The sequence below is a fragment of the Bombina bombina genome, chromosome 2, assembly GCF_027579735.1.
Source record: "Bombina bombina isolate aBomBom1 chromosome 2, aBomBom1.pri, whole genome shotgun sequence".
NCBI lineage: Eukaryota > Metazoa > Chordata > Amphibia > Anura > Bombinatoridae > Bombina > Bombina bombina.
The window spans coordinates 1,450,085,186-1,450,104,030 of record NC_069500.1 but is presented as its reverse complement, the minus strand read 5'-3'; the positions used below and the strand labels follow the sequence as shown (position 1 = coordinate 1,450,104,030).

Sequence of the window (18,845 nt, the reverse complement as noted above, 5' to 3'; positions counted from 1 at the left end):
TGATTTACTGTGTTTGATATTAGCCGTGTGATTCCCTCTTTATATGTGATTTACTGTGTGTGATATTAGCGTGTGGTTCCCTCTTTATATGTGATCTACTGTGTGTGATATTAGTCATGTGTTTCTCTCTTTATATGTAATTTACTGTGTGTGATATTAGCGTGTGGTTCCCTTTTATATGTGATCTACTGTGTGTGATATTAGTCATGTGATTCTCTCTTTATATGTGATTTACTGTGTGTGATATTAGCCGTGTGGTTCCCTCTTTATATGTGATTTACTGTGTGTGATATTAGCCGTGTGGTTCTCTCTTTATATGTGATTTACTGTGTGTGATATTAGCGTGTGGTTCTCTTTTTATATGTGATTTACTGTATGTGATATTAGCGTGTGATTCCCTCTTTATATGTGATTTACTGTGTGTGATATTAGCCGTGTGGTTCCCTCTTTATATGTGATTTACTGTGTATGATATTAGCGTGTGGTTCCCTCTTTATATGTGATTTACTGTGTGTGATATTAGCGTGTGGTTCCCTCTTTATATGTGATTTACTGTGTGTGATATTAGCGTGTGGTTCCCTCTTTATATGTGATTTACTGTGTATGATATTAGCGTGTGGTTCCCTCTTTATATGTGATTTACTGTGTGTGATATTAGCCGTGTGGTTCCCTCTTTATATGTGATTTACTGTGTGTGATATTAGAGTGTGGTTCCCTCTTTATATGTGATTTACTGTGTGTGATATTAGTGTGTGGTTCCCTCTTTATATGTGATTTACTGTGTGTGATATTAGCCGTGTGGTTCCCTCTTTATATGTGATTTACTGTGTGTGATATTAGCCGTGTGGTTCCCTCTTTATATGTAATTTACTGTGTGTGATATTAGCGTGTGATTCCCTCTTTATATGTGATTTACTGTGTGTGATATTAGCGTGTGATTCCCTCTTTATATGTGATTTACTGTGTGTGATATTAGCGTGTGGTTCCCTCTTTATATGTGATTTACTGTATGTGATATTAGCGTGTGATTCTCTCTTTATATGTGATTTACTGTGTGTGATGTTAGCCGTGTGGTTCCCTCTTTATATATGATTTACTGTGTGTGATATTAGCGTGTGGTTCCCTATTTATATGTGATTTACTGTGTGTGATACCAGCCGTGTGGTTCCCTCTTTATATGTGATTTACTGTGTGTGATATTAGCGTGTGGTTCCCTCTTTATATGTAATTTACTGTGTGTTATATTAGCTGTGTGGTTCCCTCTTTATATGAGATTTACTGTGTGTGATATTAGTGTGTGGTTCCCTCTTTATATGTGATTTACTGTGTGTGATATTAGTGTGTGGTTCCCTCTTTATATGTGATTTACTGTGTGTGATATTAGCCGTGTGGTTCCCTCTTTATATGAGATTTACTGTGTGTGATATTAGCCGTGTGGTTCCCTCTTTATATGTGATTTACTGTGTGTGATATTAGTGTGTGGTTCCCTCTTTATATGTGATTTACTGTGTGTGATATTAGTGTGTGGTTCCCTCTTTATATGTGATTTACTGTGTGTGATATTAGCGTGTGGTTCCCTCTTTATATGTGATTTACTGTGTGTGATATTAGCATGTGGTTCCCTCTTTATATGTGATTTACTGTGTGAGATATTAGCGTGTGGTTCCCTCTTTATATGTGATTTACTGTGTGTGATATTAGCGTGTGGTTCTCTCTTTATATGTAATTTACTGTGTGTGATATTAGCTATATGGTTCCCTCTTTATATGTGATTTACTGTGTGTGATATTAGCGTGTGGTTCCCTCTTTATATGTGAATTTACTGTGTGTGATATTAGCTATATGGTTCCCTCTTTATATGTGATTTACTGTGTGTGATATTAGTGTGTGGTTCCCTCTTTATATGTGATTTACTGTGTGTGATATTAGTGTGTGGTTCCCTTTTTATATGTGATCTGTGTGTGATATTAGCCGAGTGATTCCCTCTTTATATGTGATTTACTGTGTGTGATATTAGCGTGTGGTTCCCTCTTTATATGTGATTTACTGTGTGTGATATTAGCCGTGTGGTTCCCTCTTTATATGTGATTTACTGTGTGTGATATTAGCCGTGTGGTTCCCTCTTTATATGTGATTTACTGTGTGTGATATTAGCCGTGTGGTTCCCTCTTTATATGTGATTTACTGTGTGTGATATTAGCCGTGTGGTTCCCTCTTTATATGTAATTTACTGTGTGTGATATTAGCGTGTGGTTCCCTCTTTATATGTGATTTACTGTGTGTGATATTAGCGTGTGGTTCCCTCTTTATATGTGATTTACTGTGTGTGATATTAGCCGTGTGGTTCCCTCTTTATATGTAATTTACTGTGTGTGATATTAGCGTGTGGTTCCCTCTTTATATGTGATTTACTGTGTGTGATATTAGCGTGTGATTCCCTCTTTATATGTGATTTACTGTGTGTGATATTAGCGTGTGGTTCCCTCTTTATATGTGATTTACTGTATGTGATATTAGCGTGTGATTCTCTCTTTATATGTGATTTACTGTGTGTGATGTTAGCCGTGTGGTTCCCTCTTTATATATGATTTACTGTGTGTGATATTAGCGTGTGGTTCCCTATTTATATGTGATTTACTGTGTGTGATACCAGCCGTGTGGTTCCCTCTTTATATGTGATTTACTGTGTGTGATATTAGCGTGTGGTTCCCTCTTTATATGTAATTTACTGTGTGTTATATTAGCTGTGTGGTTCCCTCTTTATATGAGATTTACTGTGTGTGATATTAGTGTGTGGTTCCCTCTTTATATGTGATTTACTGTGTGTGATATTAGTGTGTGGTTCCCTCTTTATATGTGATTTACTGTGTGTGATATTAGCCGTGTGGTTCCCTCTTTATATGAGATTTACTGTGTGTGATATTAGCCGTGTGGTTCCCTCTTTATATGTGATTTACTGTGTGTGATATTAGTGTGTGGTTCCCTCTTTATATGTGATTTACTGTGTGTGATATTAGTGTGTGGTTCCCTCTTTATATGTGATTTACTGTGTGTGATATTAGCGTGTGGTTCCCTCTTTATATGTGATTTACTGTGTGTGATATTAGCATGTGGTTCCCTCTTTATATGTGATTTACTGTGTGAGATATTAGCGTGTGGTTCCCTCTTTATATGTGATTTACTGTGTGTGATATTAGCGTGTGGTTCTCTCTTTATATGTAATTTACTGTGTGTGATATTAGCTATATGGTTCCCTCTTTATATGTGATTTACTGTGTGTGATATTAGCGTGTGGTTCCCTCTTTATATGTAATTTACTGTGTGTGATATTAGCTATATGGTTCCCTCTTTATATGTGATTTACTGTGTGTGATATTAGTGTGTGGTTCCCTCTTTATATGTGATTTACTGTGTGTGATATTAGTGTGTGGTTCCCTTTTTATATGTGATCTGTGTGTGATATTAGCCGAGTGATTCCCTCTTTATATGTGATTTACTGTGTGTGATATTAGCGTGTGGTTCCCTCTTTATATGTGATTTACTGTGTGTGATATTAGCCGTGTGGTTCCCTCTTTATATGTGATTTACTGTGTGTGATATTAGCCGTGTGGTTCCCTCTTTATATGTGATTTACTGTGTGTGATATTAGCCGTGTGGTTCCCTCTTTATATGTGATTTACTGTGTGTGATATTAGCCGTGTGGTTCCCTCTTTATATGTAATTTACTGTGTGTGATATTAGCGTGTGGTTCCCTCTTTATATGTGATTTACTGTGTGTGATATTAGCGTGTGGTTCCCTCTTTATATGTGATTTACTGTGTGTGATATTAGCCGTGTGGTTCCCTCTTTATATGTAATTTACTGTGTGTGATATTAGCGTGTGGTTCCCTCTTTATATGTGATTTACTGTGTGTGATATTAGTGTGTGGTTCCCTCTTTATATGTGATTTACTGTGTGTGATATTAGTGTGTGGTTCCCTCTTTATATGTGATTTACTGTGTGTGATATTAGTGTGTGGTTCCCTCTTTATATGTGATCTGTGTGTGATATTAGCCGTGTGGTTCCCTCTTTATATGTGATTTACTGTGTGTGATATTAGCGTGTGGTTCCCTCTTTATATGTGATTTACTGTGTGTGATATTAGCGTGTGGTTCCCTCTTTATATGTGATTTACTGTGTGTGATATTAGTGTGTGGTTTCCTCTTTATATGTGATTTACTGTATGTGATATTAGCGTGTGGTTCCCTCTTTATATGTGATTTACTGTGTGTGATATTAGTGTGTGGTTTCCTCTTTATATGTGATTTACTGTGTGTGATATTAGCGTGTGGTTCCCTCTTTATATGTGATTTACTGTGTGTGATATTAGCATGTGGTTCCCTCTTTATATGTGATTTACTGTATGTGATATTAGCCGTGTGATTCCCTCTTTATATGTTATTTACTGTGTGTGATATTAGCCGTGTGGTTCCCTCTTTATATGTGATTTACTGTGTGTGATATTAGCGCGTGGTTCTCTCTTTATATGTGATTTACTGTGTGTGATATTAGCCGTGTGGTTCCCTCTTTATATGTGATTTACTGTGTGTGATATTAGTCGTGTGGTTCCCTCTTTATATGTGATTTACTGTGTGTGATATTAGCGTGTGGTTCCCTCTTTATATGTGATTTACTGTGTGTGATATTAGCGTGTGGTTCTCTCTTTATATGTAATTTACTGTGTGTGATATTAGCTATATGGTTCCCTCTTTATATGTGATTTACTGTGTGTGATATTAGCGTGTGGTTCCATCTTTATATGTAATTTACTGTGTGTGATATTAGCTATATGGTTCCCTCTTTATATGTGATTTACTGTGTGTGATATTAGCCGTGTGGTTCCCTCTTTATATGTGATTTACTGTGTGTGATATTAGCCGTGTGATTCCCTCTTTATATGTGATTTACTGTATGTGATATTAGCGTGTGGTTCCCTCTTTATATGTAATTTACTGTGTGTGATTTTAGCGTGTGGTTCCCTCTTTATATGTGATTTACTGTGTGTGATATTAGCTGTGTGGTTCCCTCTTTATATGAGATTTACTGTGTGTGATATTAGCTGTGTGATTCCCTCTTTATATGTAATTTACTGTCTGTGATATTAGCTGTGTGATTCCCTCTTTATATGTAATTTACTGTCTGTGATATTAGCTGTGTGGTTCCCTCTTTATATGTAATTTACTGTCTGTGATATTAGCTGTGTGGTTCCCTCTTTATATGTGATTTACTGTGTGTGATATTAGCTGTGTGGTTCCCTCTTTATATGAGATTTACTGTGTGTGATATTAGCTGTGTGATTCCCTCTTTATATGTAATTTACTGTCTGTGATATTAGCTGTGTGGTTCCCTCTTTATATGAGATTTACTGTCTGTGATATTAGCTGTGTGGTTCCCTCTTTATATGAGATTTACTGTGTGTGATATTAGCCGTGTGATTCCCTCTTTATATGTGATTTACTGTGTGTGATATTAGTGTGTGGTTCCCTCTTTATATGTGATTTACTATGTGTGATATTAGCCGTGTGGTTCCCTCTTTATATGTGATTTACTGTGTGTGATATTAGCCGTGTGGTTCCCTCTTTATATGTGATTTACTGTGTGTGATAATAGCGTGTGATTACCACTTTATATGTGATTTACTGTGTGTGATATTAGCGTGTGATTCCCTCTTTATATGTTATTTACTGTGTGTGATATTAGTGTGTGGTTCCCTCTTTATATGTGATTTACTGTATGTGATATTAGCGTGTGGTTCCCTCTTTATATGTGATTTACTGTATGTGATGTTAGCGTGTGGTTCCCTCTTTATATGTGATTTACTGTGTGTGATATTAGCGTTTGTTTCCCTCTTTATATGTGATTTACTGTGTGTGATATTAGCGTGTGGTTCCCTCTTTATATGTGATTTACTGTGTGTGATATTAGCGTGTGGTTCCCTCTTTATATGTGATTTACTGTGTGTGATATTAGCGTGTGGTTCCCTCTTTATATGTGATTTACTGTGTGTGATATTAGCGTGTGATTCCCTCTTTAAATGTGATTTACTATGTGTGATATTAGCCGTGTGGTTCCCTCTTTATATTTGATTTATTGTGTGTGATATTAGCGTGTGGTTCCCTCTTTATATGTGATTTACTGTGTGTGATATTAGCGTGTAGTTTCCTCTTTATATGTGATTTACTGTATGTGATATTAGCGTGTGGTTCCCTCTTTATATGTGATTTACTGTGTGTGATATTAGCGTGTGGTTATCTCTTTATATGTGATTTACTGTGTGTGATATTATCGTGTGGTTCCTTCTTTATATGTGATTTACTGTATGTGATATTAGCGTGTGGTTCCCTCTTTATATGTGATTTACTGTGTGTGATATTAGCATGTAGTTTCCTCTTTATACCTGATTTACTGTGTGTGATATTAGCGTGTTGTTCCCTCTTTTTATGTAATTTACTGTGTGTGATATTAGCGTGTGGTTCTCTCTTTATATGTGATTTACTGTGTGTGATATTAGCGTGTGGTTCCCTCTTTATATGTGATTTACTGTGTGTGATATTAGCGTGTGGTTCCCTCTTTATATGTCATTTACTGTGTGTGATATTAGCATGTGGTTCCCTCTTTATATGTGATTTCCTGTGTGTGATATTAGCCGTGTGGTTCCCTCTTTATATGTGATTTACTGTGTCTGATATTAGCCGTATGGTTCCTTCTTTATATGTGATTTACTGTGTGTGATATTAGCGTGTGATTCCCTCTTTAAATGTGATTTACTGTGTGTGATATTAGCCGTGTGGTTCCCTCTTTATATGTGATTTACTGTGTGTGATATTAGCTGTGTGATTCCCTCTTTATATGTGATTTACTGTGTGTGATATTAGCTGTGTGATTCCCTCTTTATATGTGATTTACTGTGTGTGATATTAGCCGTGTGGTTCCCTCTTTATATGTGATTTACTGTGTGTGATATTAGTTTGTGGTTCCCTCTTTATATGTGGTTTACTGTGTGTGATATTAGCGTGTGGTTCCCTCTTTATATGTGATTTACTGTGTGTGATATTAGCCGTGTGGTTCTCTCTTTATATGTGATTTACTGTGTGTGATATTAGCTGTGTGATTCCCTCTTTATATGTGATTTACTGTGTGTGATATTAGCGTGTGGTTCACTCTTTATATGTGATTTACTGTGTGTGATATTAGCCGTGTGATTCCCTCTTTATATGAGATTTACTGTGTGTGATATTAGCGTGTGGTTCTCTCTTTATATGTGATTTACTGTGTGTGATATTAGCCGTGTGGTTCCCTCTTTATATGTGATTTACTGTGTGTGATATTAGCGTGTGGTTCCCTCTTTATATGTGATTTACTGTGTGTGATATTAGCCGTGTGATTCCCTCTTTATATGTGATTTACTGTTGTGTGATATTAGCACGTGGTTCCCTCTTTATATGTGATTTACTGTGTGTGATATTAGTGTGTGGTTCCCTCTTTATATGTGATTTACTGTGTGTGATATTAGCCGTGTGGTTCCCTCTTTATATGTGATTTACTGTGTTTGATATTAGCCGTGTGATTCCCTCTTTATATGTGATTTACTGTGTGTGATATTAGCCGTGTGGTTCCCTCTTTATATGTGATTTACTGTGTGTGATATTAGCCGTGTGATTCCCTCTTTATATGTAATTTACTGTGTGTGATATTAGCCGTGTGATTCCCTCTTTATATGTGATTTACTGTGTGTGATATTAGCCGTGTGGTTCCCTCTTTATATGTAATTTACTGTGTGTGATATTAGCGTGTGGTTCCCTCTTTATATGTGATTTACTGTGTGTGATATTAGCCGTGTGATTCCCTCTTTATATGTGATTTACTGTGTGTGATATTAGCCCTATGGTTCCCTCTTTATATGTGATTTACTGTGTGTGATATTAGCGTGTTGTTCCCTCTTTATATGTGATTTACTGTGTGTGATATTAGCCGTGTGGTTCCCTCTTTATATGTGATTTACTGTGTGTGATATTAGCTATATGGTTCCCTCTTTATATGTAATTTACTGTGTGAGATATTAGCGTGTGGTTCCCTCTTTATATGTAATTTACTGTGTGTGATATTAGCTATATGTTCCCTCTTTATATGTAATTTACTGTATGTGATATTAGCATGTGGTTCCCTCTTTATATGTAATTTACTGTGTGTGATATTAGCCGTGTGGTTCCCTCTTTATATGTGATTTAGTGTGTGTGATATTAGCCGTGTGGTTCCCTCTTTATATGTGATTTACTGTGTGTGATATTAGCCGTGTGGTTCCCTCTTTATATGTGATTTACTGTGTGTGATATTAGCGTGTGGTTCCCTCTTTATATGTAATTTACTGTGTGTGATATTAGCCGTGTGATTCCCTCTTTATATGAGATTTACTGTGTGTGATATTAGCCGTGTGATTCCCTCTTTATATGTGATTTACTGTGTGTGATATTAGTGTGTGGTTCCCTCTTTATATGTGATTTACTATGTGTGATATTAGCCGTGTGGTTCCCTCTTTATATGTGATTTACTGTGTGTGATATTAGCCGTGTGGTTCCCTCTTTATATGTGATTTACTGTGTGTGATAATAGCGTGTGATTACCACTTTATATGTGATTTACTGTGTGTGATATTAGCGTGTGATTCCCTCTTTATATGTTATTTACTGTGTGTGATATTAGTGTGTGGTTCCCTCTTTATATGTGATTTACTGTATGTGATATTAGCGTGTGGTTCCCTCTTTATATGTGATTTACTGTATGTGATGTTAGCGTGTGGTTCCCTCTTTATATGTGATTTACTGTGTGTGATATTAGCGTTTGTTTCCCTCTTTATATGTGATTTACTGTGTGTGATATTAGCGTGTGGTTCCCTCTTTATATGTGATTTACTGTGTGTGATATTAGCGTGTGGTTCCCTCTTTATATGTGATTTACTGTGTGTGATATTAGCGTGTGGTTCCCTCTTTATATGTGATTTACTGTGTGTGATATTAGCGTGTGATTCCCTCTTTAAATGTGATTTACTATGTGTGATATTAGCCGTGTGGTTCCCTCTTTATATTTGATTTATTGTGTGTGATATTAGCGTGTGGTTCCCTCTTTATATGTGATTTACTGTGTGTGATATTAGCGTGTGGTTCCCTCTTTATATGTGATTTACTGTATGTGATATTAGCGTGTGGTTCCCTCTTTATATGTGATTTACTGTGTGTGATATTAGCGTGTGGTTATCTCTTTATATGTGATTTACTGTGTGTGATATTATCGTGTGGTTCCTTCTTTATATGTGATTTACTGTATGTGATATTAGCGTGTGGTTCCCTCTTTATATGTGATTTACTGTGTGTGATATTAGCATGTAGTTTCCTCTTTATACCTGATTTACTGTGTGTGATATTAGCGTGTTGTTCCCTCTTTTTATGTAATTTACTGTGTGTGATATTAGCGTGTGGTTCTCTCTTTATATGTGATTTACTGTGTGTGATATTAGCGTGTGGTTCCCTCTTTATATGTGATTTACTGTGTGTGATATTAGCGTGTGGTTCCCTCTTTATATGTCATTTACTGTGTGTGATATTAGCATGTGGTTCCCTCTTTATATGTGATTTCCTGTGTGTGATATTAGCCGTGTGGTTCCCTCTTTATATGTGATTTACTGTGTCTGATATTAGCCGTATGGTTCCTTCTTTATATGTGATTTACTGTGTGTGATATTAGCGTGTGATTCCCTCTTTAAATGTGATTTACTGTGTGTGATATTAGCCGTGTGGTTCCCTCTTTATATGTGATTTACTGTGTGTGATATTAGCTGTGTGATTCCCTCTTTATATGTGATTTACTGTGTGTGATATTAGCTGTGTGATTCCCTCTTTATATGTGATTTACTGTGTGTGATATTAGCCGTGTGGTTCCCTCTTTATATGTGATTTACTGTGTGTGATATTAGTTTGTGGTTCCCTCTTTATATGTGGTTTACTGTGTGTGATATTAGCGTGTGGTTCCCTCTTTATATGTGATTTACTGTGTGTGATATTAGCCGTGTGGTTCTCTCTTTATATGTGATTTACTGTGTGTGATATTAGCTGTGTGATTCCCTCTTTATATGTGATTTACTGTGTGTGATATTAGCGTGTGGTTCACTCTTTATATGTGATTTACTGTGTGTGATATTAGCCGTGTGATTCCCTCTTTATATGAGATTTACTGTGTGTGATATTAGCGTGTGGTTCTCTCTTTATATGTGATTTACTGTGTGTGATATTAGCCGTGTGGTTCCCTCTTTATATGTGATTTACTGTGTGTGATATTAGCGTGTGGTTCCCTCTTTATATGTGATTTACTGTGTGTGATATTAGCCGTGTGATTCCCTCTTTATATGTGATTTACTGTTGTGTGATATTAGCACGTGGTTCCCTCTTTATATGTGATTTACTGTGTGTGATATTAGTGTGTGGTTCCCTCTTTATATGTGATTTACTGTGTGTGATATTAGCCGTGTGGTTCCCTCTTTATATGTGATTTACTGTGTTTGATATTAGCCGTGTGATTCCCTCTTTATATGTGATTTACTGTGTGTGATATTAGCCGTGTGGTTCCCTCTTTATATGTGATTTACTGTGTGTGATATTAGCCGTGTGATTCCCTCTTTATATGTAATTTACTGTGTGTGATATTAGCCGTGTGATTCCCTCTTTATATGTGATTTACTGTGTGTGATATTAGCCGTGTGGTTCCCTCTTTATATGTAATTTACTGTGTGTGATATTAGCGTGGGGTTCCCTCTTTATATGTGATTTACTGTGTGTGATATTAGCCCTATGGTTCCCTCTTTATATGTGATTTACTGTGTGTGATATTAGCGTGTTGTTCCCTCTTTATATGTGATTTACTGTGTGTGATATTAGCCGTGTGGTTCCCTCTTTATATGTGATTTACTGTGTGTGATATTAGCTATATGGTTCCCTCTTTATATGTAATTTACTGTGTGAGATATTAGCGTGTGGTTCCCTCTTTATATGTAATTTACTGTGTGTGATATTAGCTATATGGTTCCCTCTTTATATGTAATTTACTGTATGTGATATTAGCATGTGGTTCCCTCTTTATATGTAATTTACTGTGTGTGATATTAGCCGTGTGGTTCCCTCTTTATATGTGATTTAGTGTGTGTGATATTAGCCGTGTGGTTCCCTCTTTATATGTGATTTACTGTGTGTGATATTAGCCGTGTGGTTCCCTCTTTATATGTGATTTACTGTGTGTGATATTAGCGTGTGGTTCCCTCTTTATATATAATTTACTGTGTGTGATATTAGCGTGTGGTTCCCTCTTTATATGTGATTTACTGTGTGTGATATTAGCGTGTGGTTCCCTCTTTATATGTGATTTACTGTGTGTGATATTAGCGTGCGGTTCCCTCTTTATATGTGATTTACTGTGTGTGATATTAGCATGTGGTTCCCTCTTTATATGTGATTTACTGTATGTGATATTAGCCGTGTGGTTCACTCTTTATATGTGATTTACTGTGTGTGATATTAGCCGTGTGGTTCCCTCTTTATATGTAATTTACTGTGTGTGATATTAGCATGTGGTTCCCTCTTTATATGTGATTTACTGTGTGTGATATTAGCGTGTGGTTCCCTCTTTATATGTGATTTACTGTGTGTGATATTAGTGTGTGGTTCCCTCTTTATATGTGATTTACTGTGTGTGATATTAGTGTGTGGTTCCCTCTTTATATGTGATTTACTGTATGTGATATTAGCGTGTGGTTCTCTCTTTATATGTGATTTACTGTGTTTGATATTAGCGTGTGGTTCCCTCTTTATATGTGATTTACTGTGTGTGATATTAGCGTGTGGTTCCCTCTTTATATGTGATTTACTGTGTGTGATATTAGCGTGTGATTCCCTCTTTATATGTGATTTACTGTGTGTGATATTAGCGTGTGGTTCCCTCTTTATATGTGATTTACTGTATGTGATATTAGCGTGTGGTTCCCTCTTTATATGTGATTTACTGTGTGTGATATTAGCGTGTGATTCCCTCTTTATATGTGATTTACTGTGTGTGATATTAGCGTGTGGTTCCCTCTTTATATGTGATTTACTGTATTTGATATTAGCATGTAGTTTCCTCTTTATATGTAATTTACTGTGTGTGATATTAGCGTGTGGTTCCCTCTTTATATGTAATTTACTGTGTGTGATATTAGCTATATGGTTCCCTATTTATATGTAATTTACTGTGTGTGATATTAGCGTGTGGTTCCCTCTTTATATGTGATTTACTGTGTGTTATATTAGCGTGTGATTCCCTCTTTATATGTGATTTACTGTATGTGATATTACCATGTGGTTCCCTCTTTATATGTAATTTACTGTGTGTGATATTAGCGTGTGGTTCCCTCTTTATATGTGATTTACTGTGTTTGATATTAGCGTGTGGTTCTCTCTTTATATGTGATTTACTGTATGTGATATTAGCGTGTGGTTCCCTCTTTATATGTGATTTACTGTGTGTGATATTAGCGTGTGGTTCCCTCTTTATTTGTGATTTACTGTGTGTGATATTAGCGTGTGGTTCCCTCTTTATATGTTATTTACTGTATGTGATATTAGCGTGTGGTTCTCTCTTTATATGTGATTTACTGTGTTTGATATTAGCGTGTGGTTCCCTCTTTATATGTGATTTACTGTGTGTGATATTAGCGTGTGGTTCCCTCTTTATATGTGATTTACTGTGTGTGATATTAGCGTGTGATTCCCTCTTTATATGTGATTTACTGTGTGTGATATTAGCGTGTGGTTCCCTCTTTATATGTGATTTACTGTATGTGATATTAGCGTGTGGTTCCCTCTTTATATGTGATTTACTGTGTGTGATATTAGCGTGTGGTTCCCTCTTTATATGTGATTTACTGTTTGTGATATTAGCGTGTGGTTCCCTCTTTATATGTGATTTACTGTGTGTGATATTAGCGTGTGGTTCCCTCTTTATATGTTATTTACTGTATGTGATATTAGCGTGTGGTTCTCTCTTTATATGTGATTTACTGTGTTTGATATTAGCGTGTGGTTCCCTCTTTATATGTGATTTACTGTGTGTGATATTAGCGTGTGGTTCCCTCTTTATATGTGATTTACTGTGTGTGATATTAGCGTGTGATTCCCTCTTTATATGTGATTTACTGTGTGTGATATTAGCGTGTGGTTCCCTCTTTATATGTGATTTACTGTATGTGATATTAGCGTGTGGTTCCCTCTTTATATGTGATTTACTGTGTGTGATATTAGCGTGTGGTTCCCTCTTTATATGTGATTTACTGTTTGTGATATTAGCGTGTGGTTCCCTCTTTATATGTGATTTACTGTGTGTGATATTAGCGTGTGGTTCCCTCTTTATATGTGATTTACTGTGTGTGATATTAGCGTGTGTTTCCCTCTTTATATGTGATTTACTGTGTGTGATATTAGCGTGTGGTTCCCTCTTTATATGTAATTTACTGTGTGTGATATTAGCTATATGGTTCCCTCTTTATATGTGATTTACTGTGTGTGATATTAGCGTGTGATTCCCTCTTTATATGTAATTTACTGTGTGTGATATTAGCTATATGGTTCCCTCTTTATATGTAATTTACTGTGTGTGATATTAGCGTGTGGTTCCCTCTTTATATGTAATTTACTGTGTGTGATATTAGCTATATGGTTCCCTATTTATATGTAATTTACTGTGTGTGATATTAGCGTGTGGTTCCCTCTTTATATGTGATTTACTGTGTGTGATATTAGCGTGTGATTCCCTCTTTATATGTGATTTACTGTATGTGATATTACCATGTGGTTCCCTCTTTATATGTAATTTACTGTGTGTGATATTAGCGTGTGGTTCCCTCTTTATATGTGATTTACTGTGTTTGATATTAGCGTGTGGTTCTCTCTTTATATGTGATTTACTGTATGTGATATTAGCGTGTGGTTCCCTCTTTATATGTGATTTACTGTGTGTGATATTAGCGTGTGGTTCCCTCTTTATTTGTGATTTACTGTGTGTGATATTAGCGTGTGGTTCCCTCTTTATATGTGATTTACTGTATGTGATATTAGCGTGTGGTTCTCTCTTTATATGTGATTTACTGTGTTTGATATTAGCGTGTGGTTCCCTCTTTATATGTGATTTACTGTGTGTGATATTAGCGTGTGGTTCCCTCTTTATATGTGATTTACTGTGTGTGATATTAGCGTGTGATTCCCTCTTTATTTGTGATTTACTGTGTGTGATATTAGCGTGTGGTTCCCTCTTTATATGTGATTTACTGTATGTGATATTAGCGTGTGGTTCCCTCTTTATATGTGATTTACTGTGTGTGATATTAGCGTGTGATTCCCTCTTTATATGTGATTTACTGTGTGTGATATTAGCGTGTGGTTCCCTCTTTATATGTGATTTACTGTATTTGATATTAGCATGTAGTTTCCTCTTTATATGTGATTTACTGTTGTGTTTTTTACAGCTTGGCTGATCAAATAAAAGAAGATGAGCAGATTGAATTCCACATCAATTAACATGACAAGCACCAGCTTCCTCTCACTAATTCTTCTGGGTATACCTGGTCAGGAAGTCTTCTACCTCTGGATCTTCTTGTCATTGCTTTTTATGTATTTTATAACATTTATTGGAAACTGTACCCTTCTTATTATTGTCAAAGCAGACACAAATCTACAGATACCCATGTATATGTTTTTGTCCATGTTGGCTATGATTGATCTGGGGCTCTCCCTGGTCACTCTCCCAACAGTTCTAGGTGTATTTTGGCTCCACTCTGTTGAAGTTCCTTTGCGTCTATGTCTCAGCCAGATGTTTCTAATACATTTCTTTTCTGTCATGGAGTCATCAGTGCTTCTTGCCATGGCTTATGATCGATATATTGCAATCTGCAACCCTCTCAGATACTCCTCCATCATTACTAACCGTCTCATTGGTAAAATAGGTTTTCTGGCGGTGATCCGTGGTATGGCAACCTTACTCCCTATCCCAGTTTTACTCCAGAGCTCTGTATTCTGTAAGAAAAATATATTGTCACATGTCATTTGCCTGCATCCAGATCTGATGAGGCTTGTGTGCAATAGACATATGGCTAACAATCTATACAGCCTTTTTGCAGTTCTTTCAACCATGGGGATTGATTTAATGCTCCTTATTATTTCTTATGTTCTCATCCTTAAAGCAATTTGTAATTTAGGTTCCATGTCTGAGTGTAGCAAAGTTTTCCATAACTGTGCATGCCATGTCTGTGTTGCTCTGTTATTTTATACCCCAATGATCAGTCTGTCCATGGTTCACCGGTTTGGTGGTCATATATCCCCTACGATTAATGTGCCTATGGCATATCTTCACTTCTTGATGCCCCCTGCCTTGAACCCCATCATGTATGGCATCAAAATGAGACAAATCCGCCAGAAGATCTTCCACAAGATAGAGAAGATAAAAGAACACTGTCTGGGGAAGCATTATAGTTGACACCTAAAGAGAAAACAGTAACACATCTATCTGATAAGTGATAAAATAAAAAATGAGACAAGTGAATGATTTACAGTTATGGGGTTATACTAATTTATATTCCAAACCAACACCCAGGACCATCATGGAATGTAGTCAATTGTCTGTCTTGTGTTGTATTTCTCACTAGAGGAAAATTATATCATATACACCAATATATTACCCAGGGACGGTGCAACACTTTGTAGTATTAGACTTGAATACGTTTTCACACAGGTTTAGCTGAGATTTTCAGGAAAAGGCAGAATGAGTATGTTTACCTTGTGGTTAGGTACAGATCATGGTACTGATGCAGGCCTGAAACAACAAGGGAGGAACAAGAAACAATAAAAAAAAATCCTGTTTCTTCACTCAATACAACAGTAGCATTTACTAACAATATCAGCCACACTTACAATGCATATGAAGAAATGCCACCCAGCTCCCCTTGCAGTTCTCCTAATGTCCCAACAGTGCAAGTGCAGAATATAAATATATACCATAATTATCAATAGAACAAATACAATTTACTTTATTGGAGGCAGTGTTAGTTCTAGAGGCTGCTGGGATGCTTTGTCATCCATTACTGCAACAACACAGCCAGATCTTGTAGGTGCCAGCTGCCTGGAGTTTCTCAGGTGCGTGTCTAGTACTGAGCAAGAAGAGCGGTACAGACATTGGTCTTACTCCATTCACAGCAGAAGCCAGTTTACCAGTGAGAGCAGACCAGAGACATACTGTAAGCTCATGGTAGGTAAACCTATTACAGACAACAATGTATATGAACACAACAGTATATAACAGTATATGACAGACACCTGATACTCCGACTGGGTATCGCCGCCAAATTATTATTCTTTACCCTGGAACCTGTAGCTGTAGAGTGGGGAAGAGTGATCATAGCAAGTAGCCCACCCTAATAACCAGACAAGACCAGTATTCAGGTGAAACACAAACAGACTTTATTGGGGACAAACATGCAGCTTATATACACATTTGCTATCTTATAAGAGCCTTATCTGATCAAGAGATCACCGCCCCAAAGTAATCAGCTCTTTTACCTGTAAATAAAAATACAATACCCCCCCAACATTAAAATCCACCACCCACTTACCCCTACTCTAACCCACCCAAAGCCCCCTTAAATAAACCTAACACTAACCCCCTGAAGATCTCCTTACCTTGAGTTGCCTTCACTCAGCCGAGCCGAATTCTTCATCCAAGCGGAGCAACAAGATGTCCTCCATCTGGTAGAAGTCTTCATCCAAGCGGGGTCTTCTATCTTCATCCATCCGGAGCGGAGCCATCTTCCAGCCAGCCGATGCGGAGCCATCCTCTTCAACCAACGGACTAACGACGAATAATGGTTCCTTTAAGGGACGTCATCCAAGATGGCGTCCCTCGAATTCCGATTGGCTGATAAGATTCTATCAGCCAATCGGAATTAAGGTAAGAAAATCAGTCAATCGGATTGACCTCGCATTCTATTGGCTGATCGGAACAGCCAATAGAATGCGAGGTCAATCCGACTGGCTGATTGGATCAGCCAATCGGATTGAACATCAATCTGATTGGCTGATTCAATCAGCCAATCAGATTTTTCTTACCTTAATTCCGATTGGCTGATAGAATCCTATCAGCCAATCGGAATTCGAGGGAAGCCATCTTGGATGACGTCCCTTAAAGGAACCGTCATTCGTCGTTAGTCCGTCGGTTGAAGAGGATGGCTCCGCGTCGGCTGGCTGGAAGATGGCTCCGCTCCGGATGGATGAAGATAGAAGACCCCGCTTGGATGAAGACTTCTACCGGATGGAGGACATCTTCTTGCCCCGCTTGGATGAAGACTTCTACCGGATGGAGGACATCTTGTTGCTCCGCTTGGATGAAGAATTCGACTCGGCTGAGTGAAGACGACTCAAGGTAGGGAGATCTTCAGGGGGTTAGTGTTAGGTTTATTTAAGGGGGGTTTGGGTGGGTTAGAGTAGGGGTATGTGGGTGGTGGGTTTTAATGTTGGGGGGGTATTGTATTTTTATTTACAGGTAAAAGAGCTGATTACTTGAAGGCAATGCCCCGCAAAAGGCACTTTTAAGGGCTGGTAAAAGAGCTGGTTACTTTTTAATTTAGAATAGGGTAGGGCATTTTATTATTTTGGGGGGCTTTTTTATTTTATTAGGGGGCTTAGATTAGGTGTAATTAGTTTAAACTTCTTGTAAAAAAAAAATATTTTCTGTAATTTAGTGTTTTTTTGTTTTTTGTTTTATAGATTAGTTTATTTAATTGTATTTTAGTTTAGCTAATTAAAGGTAATTTATTTAATTAATTTATTGATAGTGTAGTATTAGGTTTATTTGTAACTTAGGTTAGGATTTATTTTACAGGTAATTTTGTAATTATTTTAACTAGGTAGCTATTAAATAGTTATTAACTATTTAATAGCTATTGTACCTGGTTAAAATAATTACAAAGTTGCCTGTAAAATAAATATTAATCCTAAAATAGCTACAATATAATTATAATTTATATTGTAGCTATATTAGGGTTTATTTTACAGGTAAGTATTTAGCTTTAATAGGAATAATTTATTTAATAAGAGTTAATTTATTTTGTTAGATGTAAATTATATTTAACTTAGGGGGTGTTAGTGTTAGGGTTAGACTTAGCTTTAGGGGTTAATACATTTATTAGAGTAGCGGTGAGATCCGGTCGGCAGATTAGGGGTTAATTATTGTAGGTAGGTGGAGGCGACGTTGGGGGCGGCAGATTAGGGGTTAATAAATATAATATAGGGGTCGGCGGTGTTAGGGGCAGCAGATTAGGAATACATAGGGATAACGTAGGTTGCGGCGGTGTACCGAGCGGCAGATTAGGGGTTAATAATAATATGCAGGGGTCAGCGATAGCGGGGGCAGCAGATTAGGGGTTAATAAGTGTAAGGTTAGGGGTGTTTAGACTCGGGGTACATGTTAGGGTGTTAGGTGCAGACTTAGGAAGTGTTTCCGCATAGGAAACAATGGGGCTGCGATAGGAGCTGAACGCTGTTTTTTTGCAGGTGTAAGGTTTTTTTCCAGCCAGGTCAGCCCCATTTTTTCCTATGGGGATATCGTGCACGAGCACGTTTTTCCAGCTTACCGCTGACTTAATGCAATGCTGGTATTGACGGTTGAAGTGGAGCTAAATTATGCTCAACGCTCCCTTTTCTGAGGCTAACGCAGCCATTCAGACAACTCTAAATACCAGCTT

General features: G+C 37.1%; 1 protein-coding gene across 1 annotated transcript; it reads left to right on the top strand.

Annotated features, from left to right (window-relative positions):
- Positions 1 to 14,632: 14,632 nt before the first annotated feature.
- On the top strand, positions 14,633 to 15,586 carry LOC128647624 (olfactory receptor 51G2-like). Its single transcript, XM_053700380.1, has one exon. The coding sequence runs from the start codon at positions 14,633 to 14,635 to the stop codon at positions 15,584 to 15,586; it is 954 nt and encodes a 317-aa protein (XP_053556355.1).
- Positions 15,587 to 18,845: the final 3,259 nt, after the last annotated feature.